Below are 9,396 nucleotides of genomic sequence, written 5' to 3'. Positions count from 1 at the left end.
CCATCCCATTTAGGTCGGATTAGTTTGGATACTAATGGAACAGAGTAAATTGCTATCCATAATTTAACTCATAACGAAACTTTATTAAATCTTTAGTCATTAACTGTTTCAAAGCTAGAATCTTGCATAGGTATTAAAGCAAAATTCATGAGCAAATTGATCAAGTGCAATGAGGCTGCATCCAATATTTCATTTCTTCCTCGGGGGACATCCAAAACAGAGCTTCACTGACCTAAAGGGTGTTTGAATTATAGAATAAATGTAGCGTGGCAGAAAGTGCAACTAGATTCAGCGACGAGACCAGAATGCAACATGAATCAAGCATTGTGAACTTGCTAGAATTTAGTTGGAAGGCACGCCTCTCTAAAAAGAGTTTCACAGGGTTCAGAGGTTAGAACCCTATGGTGGAGGAGCCCGTCATATTTCTCAGAAAAATAAGAACTGGGTATTGCCACAATGGTCACAACTCTCCTAATAAGATGAGGTTTTAGAACAAGATTAATGCACAACTTAATTAAGGGTCATGCCTAGGGTTTTGGCATAGAATTGGCATGAATATATGTAGGGCCAGGTTAGGCTTTAATCAATGTGAAGAAACAAGAAACAAGAAATGCATTCAAGGTATTGTACCTAGATTTTATTGAGGGCTTTATTCTTCTCAAGGCACCATAATATATTTGAAGTACTTAACAAACATTGGCCTTCTCCATTCCCATTTCTCAATAATTATCTTGGATTACTTTGATCTTGTTTAGTTGGCATAAGGGCACTAGCTAGCCCTCATTAGGCCTTTTCTACCAACCAGTGGAGCCCGCCAAAGGAGACAAGGCTTTGAGAGATAACGAAGGGGAAAGTAGGGCAGACACTTCTTGATGAAAAGGGCATCCACTCTCTATTTTATTTGCATTGCCACTTAACCATTTTATAATTTCCCCACATTGTAAAGAAGGGGTACTTGTTCCTTCCAAAACTAGGGCTCTTCCCCTTTCACAAGATGCTCAACTCACTTGGAGATTCCACCGTAAATATAACCTCCGGCCTCATCATTAGTTGCTAATGATGAAAACTTATTCCTGATTTATATAATTTAATCTCTTTGTGGGCAAACAACGAATCATTCCCCTATATGTCCCTACTCATCAATCTGTGTGGATCTTTTTATTCTTGTATGCTTTTCGACGCCTACCTTAAAGCATGAACTAAAGGTTGCTTCTTTCGGAAGTTAAAGTGCGAGAGAGCTTATCATCATGCTATTAAGGTTAATAATAAGATGGAATTAACCTGTGACCCAAGAAGCTTAAATGTTTAAAGGTTAGGTAGGTAGGTAGGCCGGCCGAATTGTATGTTAAAGTGATTTTGCTTCTTTGTGTTTGCCATGTAGTGCATTGGATTAATATGCTAGGGTTTCTATTTAAACTCAAAGTACTCATCGACATCTTTTCCAATTTTTATAGTTCGATGTCTCTAAGACAGAGTTAGGCTTTCATCTCTATTTTATATGAGCAAGAACTCTATACTTGCACTAAAGGTTCGTGCCTTAAAATATTGCTTGTGTTGGCCTTGTGCCTTGTGAACTACTAGTTATCCACTATAATATCATCAAGCAAACATGCCAACATAGCAATTGAAGGTGCAAATGAGCCGAGCTAAGTGGACTAACTAGAGGCTTGAGCTCGACTCAATTCAAAATACTCAGGCTCGAAACTCAACTCAAGATCGATCGAAACTTAATATCCAAACTCGAACTCAATTTAATCAAAAAAAAAAAAGCATTACTCGAGATCAACTCAGCTCGACTTGAATATCAAAAGAGCCAAACTCAAGTTCGAATTCGAGTCTTGATCATAATTAAAAAAATATAATTAAAATAAAGAATTATATTATAAAATATTAAATTAATAATATATATTATAAATATAATATAATATTGTTAAAAAAATATATAATTGATTAAGCTTCCGAGCTTTTGAGTCGAGTATTCCTCTAGTCGAGCTTGATAATAGTTGAGTCGAATCAAACTTATATCCAAGCCAAGCTTGAGTAGCTTGCTCAGCTCATTTACACCTCTAAGGCCAGCCAAGCTGCCTGTTTAAAACCGTGGCCTAGTCTCGGTTTTGCAATACTTTCAGCCTGTAGTGATGCTATGAAACTGAGCCTGGCCCAAGTCTTATATTGCCAAGTCAGGCCTAATTCAATCAGACCCAATACTAATTTAAACACCTTATTGTCCCCTTTTGCCTATAAAACTAATTCATGTGCTTATTTGTTGGCCAACTTTTTATTTGTTTTGATACTTTGGGAGGTCAAACCTCCCTTTAAATCTCTAGGAAAGGAAGAATAGAAGGTATTATATCCAAAGTGAAAGAATTGGTGAAGGAAAAGCTGCAGTTCAACATAGATCCGACTGTGCTCTTAGACATTTCATGACTAACCAATCAACAGGTTGGTTGGCATCATATGATAGCATGGAAGCGGAAACGTAGCTCCCCGGGCTCCCGGTGATCCAATCAAATAGAGTGATAAACATAAATGCACATGTCCTAAGATTGCTCATTGCTTGTTTCCTATCAAGCCATATCATCTAAATTAGACTTATCATAAATACATAAGAGTTGAAGTGCAATCCATATATCCCAAATGTCACCTATTTGAAAATGTACCCATGAGTGCGAGCTTTGATCGAGGTCTACAAGTCTGGCGCGAGGATGTTCCTCAGTTCTAGCTCAATTCATCATTGCATATGTAGGGAGCCCCTTTTTTTTTTTGGTACAACTGTGACTCATACTGATCGTGCATGAGTACAGCCAATAAGATCGGAAAGGAGAAGTTGACAAAGAGGGAGAGGAACAGACTCAAGGTTCTCCCTTTCGAATGATGAGCAACATGGAAGGCAACTCAATTAGCATAGGAGCATTTCCTTCATTTGGATGTAGAGATTTTCTCTCCCTTTTGCCCAAAGAAAAAAAACTCATTTTTACTGTTAGAATAATTTGTCTATAAATAAAACCACCTGGTCAGACGTAGGCCTGATTTATAGAGCCAAAGGCCTTATTAGCCCTAATAGTTCTTTGATTAGGCCCATTGGGCTTTTCCAGTAACATTAAACACTGAAAAAACGAAACGCTTGGTTCCAATTCTGGACATGCCCCCTTCCACTCTTTTGTCTCCTCACCGTCCCTCATCGCTCGCAAGAAAGATCAAGGCTCCACACGGTAAGTAAAGAGAGGAGAAACAAGAGAAATAACCCTAGAAGACGAGCCCTAATGGCGGATGCGGATCCGGATCCGGCTTCTTCTCCGCCGGCCGTGGCTCCTCGACAGTCGCCCCCTGTAAGCTTCAAGAATCTCTTAGCTTTGATCCACATGGAAGAATTCCATTTGTTGGAATGATTCCGGAGTTGGAGTTCTTTCAGATCTATCTTTCATCTCTGTTTGGATTTTGGTCTGGTATGAAATGTTCTATGGTAGCTAATTAGGTCTTTGGATCTGTTGCTTGTGGTCTCTGATGAAGGTCCAGTTTCAACCGCTAGGGGATCGGATCACGGTGAGATGGAAACACAATTTCAGTGCGTTTTGAATAATTTGTGTCTTTCTGTTGGTGTTTTATATGGATGTAATGAAACAATTGCGCTTCTTTCCGTCGGTTATTAATTTGATGTGGTCTCTGGCCAGGAATTGAATGAATCGCAGTCGGAGTTGTTGCTCAGACTTCAAGGACTGAAACAAGTTGGTTTCTCTCCCTCCCTCCCTTCCTGCCTCTCTCTCTCTTATGGTTTGGGTAACAGGAGAGCTGTTCTGCTAATAGGGTATGCATTGATGCAGGACATGCAAAACTGGAGGTCAAAGTTGGACACACAAGTTAAGATATACAAGGATGTGAGTTTTTTCTTGCTATTAGTCAAGAAGATTCAAAAAATATTGTTCTGTGCTTCAAAAAAAAAAGCGTTTTTAATTCTAAATTTTATTACTGTTATTTCCGGAAAAAATATATTAGGTTTAATTTGTGTGAAAAATATCCTAATTCAGGTTGTTTTTTTACTTCTTACTTTATAAATCACTGATGATATATGATATTTTTCCTGATGCATACAATGAATTTGTCTTCAGATTTTTCCATTTTTTAAGAGAGAAAGATAAGAAGGATAGTTCATGATTTATTGTCCACAAGCAGTTAAATCTGAGCTTGAAATCTTGCTTGAAAGTTGAAACCCTCCTACAAGGCCATGCCATCTCCCTCTCTTTGTTTTCAGCTGAATGGAGAGCAAAATGAAGGGGAAAAGCTCCCTAAATTTCTTCGAGTGTAGCATAAACCTTGACACCTGCCATGTGTTCGATCTGCATGCAAAAGTGGCAAGACCCAATGCACGGTTGTCATGGGGCTGCATGCACATATGGACCCATATGCTGCTGCATAACTGCTTTTCAAATTAATGGTTTGCAAGGCTTCAACTCTACACTCATTGTTGAATATTCTTCATAAGTATGGTAATGACCAATGCAGTAAGAGAAGAATTCTTACAATCAACATATATTTCTCATCTATAATACTTTGTGGGCCATATGAGTTTACATAGGAAAATATTTGGAGAACACACATATAACATGTGAGAATGTAAGTTACTTGTGTGTTGTGATTCATTATTCATGTTAGCGATGGCAAGTGGTTTGATGAATGTGTTACAAATGCAGATAATTATATTCATGATTGTTTTGACTTGCCGGTAGATAGCAAGGTTGGAATTGTCGTGAACAAAAGTTCATGGAGATAGACAAAGGAAATTTGCAATGTTGTTGTTTGTGCCTTTTTTATGAGTAATTGGCCTAAAGAATATTAATATAACAGGAACCAACCTCTATTTAGAAAACATGGTTACTTCCTAAGTAATTGCAGATGCACAAAGGGTCACGTGCCTGCATGATGCACCTCTGGTAGGTATAAATTTCAGGTGGACTAACGTTGTTTCTTAAGAGTTCTTAGAGAGACTTGTTTGTTGTCCTAGTATTGGTCTTGGCCCATTTATGCAAAGAAGGGCTTGATGTGGAAGGTACATTCCTAGGCATTGTTGCCTAGATACGACACTTTGTGGGCTTTTCTCTTATCCACATAGGAATAACAAAATGTCATTCCAAATTCAGTGTGATATACCATGGACAAGCCCTAGTAGTTTGTCCCATGGTTTTGATCTCCCATCTCTTATTTTGGTTGCCTGCACCTTGCACATAATGAAACCATGAGGGATTTTTTTCTTAAAAAAGGATTAGAAAACGAGATAGGTTTCCACATCTCACCATTCTTTGCTTGATGAGAGAGAAGATGTGGGGACAGCTTTGCATGCCTTTCTCATTGCTTTTTCTTCTCCCAACCTTCCTCCACACCACTGAGCAGTCAACTCATCTCCTCTCTTATTCTCTTTCTGAATCCTTTGATTTTTTTCCCCCTCTTTTCCTTCTTAAGCCTCAGTCTGAGGGGACAGGGCAGGTGGTGCTGTTCCTTAATGGGTGCCTCAAGAAGGTGTAACTCTACTCATCTAGCAAATGCTGAACTAACATAAGGCCGAGCAAAGTGCCCTTACACAGCAAGGTTGGTACCTAAAAGTTTGTTGCTTATCGGGGCCCAGCCACCTAGACACATGCCTCTTTACCCTTAAACAAGTGCGAACCTAGATTTTACAGAGTTATTTGTCTAGGGCCATATTAATTTAGTAATTTTTGAATCTTTATGCTGCTAAGGGGGATTGAATTTATTTTAGAGCCAAAGTGCCAATGTTGCCCTGATCTACTGAAAAGCTACTCCATTTTTTTAAGATACATACATACATACTTGTGTGTGTATGTATTTATGTATGTGCATGTAGAATATGTGGCAGGCTACGGCAAGGCCAACTAGATTTCAGGTCAAATTCAGATGTAGGGATTCTAGTATGAAGGTGCTGTAAGCTATCAAATGTGATCTTCTAACTCTAAACTGCCCCATGAACCAAAAATTAATTTGTAGGGACTCTTTTACTATGCATCAAGTTGTCCCAAGATGGACTGTACAAAAAGAGCTAGTATCCCGAGTGCATCACAAAAATATGTAAAATAAGAATTCAAATTTTTTGAACTTGATCTAGGCATCGACTGGACTTTGACTATTTTGGATGGTTCTAACTCGTAAATCAAATCAAAATATTGCACCATGATATTTAAACTTTGCATTTGGGTTGACTAGTGCATAGACAAGGGTCTCCAAAATAAATGATCTATGGCTTGTAGATAGTTTAGCAACAAAAGATCATGTTTGGTGGTTTGTATCTCATGTTAGAACCTCCATCTTCAAATTTTACCTGACTGGATTTGGCCTCAAATCCTGTCAACCTTAACCTTATCAGATAGGGTTGTATCACTCCCACTAGATCTATTGGGGAAAAGACTCAAATATCCCCCTGTTTTGCACTTCATGTGATGAGATGCATGGGGGGCATTTTGGTCCTTGTCACTGATGTAACAATTGGTAGCATGATTGTGCCAAAATAGTCATGCATTTATGCATCAAGGGCTAAAATATTCCTATATATCATTTCAGTTGGCAATGCAAAAGATAGGGGCATTTAAATCTTCTTGTAGGTAGTATTAATTTCCAAGTTGGTCCAGTGAGTTAACATTGTTCCATTTTGTGATAGCTGGTGTGCCTGTAATTCTTTTGCACATGTACTGCATGTTGCTAACATAAAGTTTTTTTAACTAGTATGCATTGGATTGATGGTTCATTGCTTAGTCTTTTATATGATGGATGTTCACAGCATCCAAAGCTTTCAGAGCTTATCTACAGGATTATTTTCCTGATATATGTCGTGTCAGAATTATTGGAAATACTTTATATAGGTCATTATATTGTCATTGCAGGTGTCTTGTTTGCTTGTGATCTCTGTGAGAGCAGTCACTGTTTGTAATTTCTATTTAGCATTGTCTATTCTGTCAGCCAGTGTACCCACTTTTTTGTCAATTTTAGTCAGTGCTGATTTGGTTAGTTATGTTTTCATCTGATTTTAGTTGTGATAATGCATGCAGGAGCTTTCAGAGCTCAAAAAGGTGCTGAACACTGAACTTGAGCGGCTAAGATCGGTAAGTTGATTGAATCCTTTGTCTTTCTTCCCTTTTTCTTTTTTAGTGTGTGGATGAGTGTGTACAGACTTATTTTTTTAATACTGTTGACTTCAGGAATTCACGGAACTGAGGACCACTCTTCAAATGCAACAAGATGATGTCACACTGAACCTCAAAAACTTAGTGGTAAGCATTGTGCCCTTTCTTTTGAGCTGTTCAAACTTTAATTTCTCCATGACGCTTTGCTTTATGGAGCCATTTGAAATTACAGCTAAAGGTTTGAGAACATACAGACTTGGTTTTTTGAAATTTGATGTCAACTGTGATACGATCAGCTTTTAGGCTGTTAGTTTGCACACAGAAATACATTGTATAATCACTTGTTAGTCTCATACTGAAATACGTTATACAATCATTTGCTGGTCCCATACTGAAATGACCTATTCCCTTGGGTTTCAATTATCCTGATTTATATCATTACATTATTTCAGTGAAATTTATCACTTGCCAGAAGTGAGCCTCATGTAAATGTGTCTTGTCACAGATGCATCAGTAAAAAATATAGTCAGCGAACTAGGTGGTTTGATATCTTAAAATAATTACCCTTTGAAACTATCTTTTGTGAAATTTGTAATTTTTGATTATTCATGTACATATGAGTTGATTGATGTGTGTTTTGTTGTATGTGAGTCATGCCATCCTGTAATTACTTGTCCTCTTAGGCTACTTCATCCCGTTTCATATCAGTACACTGTTTCAGTAAAAATCTCTCGCTTGCCATAAAACAGCCTTGATACGAAGTTTGTATTGTCACAGACGCATCAGTATGGAAAAAGTGGGGTAACTAGGTCATTTGATGACTTAAAAAGTTCGCCTTACAGTTTCTTTTGGTGAAATTTGTAATTTCTAATCATTTCATTTATAAAATGAGCTGATTGCTGCTTCAAAGTGTAGAATTATACCAGTTATTTTGCTGCCTAAATCATCTTGGTCAGTATTAGATGTATGATGAAGGGGTAACTTTGCCACTTCCAACTCCTTCAGTCCAACTGAAGTATAGCATGAACTATGAGTTATTATCATGTATCTATTCATGGATTGGGAGAGTTTTACGTGGGTCTTTTTTTTGCCCTTTTTTCATTGGAAATAAGAGTCTCGGTCTACCTGGCAGATTCAAGATGCACCTGAGCGAATTGAAGAACCAAAAAATCTCAAGGTGGAGGATGGCGTGGAGAAACCAGAAGCTCCTTCCTCAGGCAACTCTTAACTCGCTTAATAAATAAATGGTTTTGTTGTAAGTAATACAGATGGTGCTTTGTGTATGACCAGCTGTACCACTGAGGGATGCTACTAGGAACTTGAGTGATACATTGCATACAGTCACAGACAAATTTATTACAATACATGTTTTTTAGTATGGATTTACAATGTGAAAGGCCAACAATTACGTTGGACCTTTTACTAGATTCATCTTGGTTGCATGCGTCTCCCATTAAGTTCCGAAGCCTCATTGTAACTACTCTGTAACACCAGCTTTGAATGGCAGGTATAAGCATGTGCCAATGTAAATTTTTCAATCTGTGGAATTGTTCATGCAATGTATTGAGCATCTATCATGTTATTTTTGCATCACATGGGCTGTGCTAATGGATCATTCCTTGTTATCGCAGCTGCAAATTATTAATCAAGTAATAACGTAATCTAGTGTTCTTAATCAACTGGTTATGTCTTGCATTTCTCTGAAGTTGAGGAGGAATATGTCAGTATATGTGAAGTTTGTTGTTCATTAGAGATGTCTTTTCCTATACCTTTTTTTTGGCCGGGTGAGAAGGTATTTTTCTACGGTTATGTGCATATTTTGGCACGCTAATGGTAACAGGATATGGTGATAGGACATCATGTACCTTTCTGATCAATGTATGGAAAACTGTTAGTTTTATCTTAGACTCATCATATAACGAGTTATTTATCACAGAAGTGTCTTATTATCATTATCCAAGCCTTCTGGCTTTCAGATAGCATGGCTACGTACAAAGCGGTCTGCAGCCTGGTGGTTGCATCCGTCCTTTTGAATGAGGCTTTATGTTGGAACACTGGCAGGTAATGATCTAGTGTTTAATACATGTTCGGCTTGCATGATTTATTTGACGTGTTTAGTGGTAAATCCCTGTTATTTTCAAGAGAAAAATTAAAGGAAATACCATGCAGGAATATGTCTATTACGATTGTTGGTTTATTATTATAGCTAGTTTCTTGTGAGTAGCGTCACGAGCGTTCTACATTTATTTAGCAACCAAATGCTTGGAGGTAA

The 9,396-nt window shown here is 37.8% G+C and overlaps 1 protein-coding gene across 1 annotated transcript; it reads left to right on the top strand.

The window, feature by feature from the left end:
- The first annotated feature begins 3,118 nt into the window (after positions 1-3,118).
- LOC103715271 (uncharacterized) lies at positions 3,119-8,701 on the top strand. The gene is made up of 7 exons (XM_008802844.6): positions 3,119-3,329; positions 3,511-3,543; positions 3,672-3,725; positions 3,822-3,875; positions 7,050-7,103; positions 7,200-7,271; positions 8,257-8,701. Exons 1-7 carry the CDS (start codon positions 3,264-3,266, stop codon positions 8,350-8,352), a joined length of 429 nt encoding a protein of 142 aa, XP_008801066.4. The 5' UTR covers positions 3,119-3,263; the 3' UTR covers positions 8,353-8,701.
- Positions 8,702-9,396: the final 695 nt, after the last annotated feature.

This window comes from Phoenix dactylifera, chromosome 8 (assembly GCF_051530095.1).
Source record: "Phoenix dactylifera cultivar Ajwa chromosome 8, Ajwa_hap1_PhDact_Kaust_v1.1, whole genome shotgun sequence".
In the NCBI taxonomy this organism is placed as follows: domain Eukaryota; kingdom Viridiplantae; phylum Streptophyta; class Magnoliopsida; order Arecales; family Arecaceae; genus Phoenix; species Phoenix dactylifera.
This window is presented reverse-complemented; position numbering and strand designations above follow the sequence as displayed.

Excerpts from the sequence above, each read along its gene's own strand:
- LOC103715271 (XM_008802844.6), top strand. The coding sequence starts at position 3,264 with ATGGCGGATGCGGATCCGGATCCGGCTTCTTCTCCGCCGGCCGTGGCT. Across the intron at positions 3,726-3,821 it reads GACTTCAAGGACTGAAACAA|GACATGCAAAACTGGAGGTC; the intron begins GTTGGTTTCTCT and ends GCATTGATGCAG. Across the intron at positions 7,104-7,199 it reads AACTTGAGCGGCTAAGATCG|GAATTCACGGAACTGAGGAC; the intron begins GTAAGTTGATTG and ends TGTTGACTTCAG.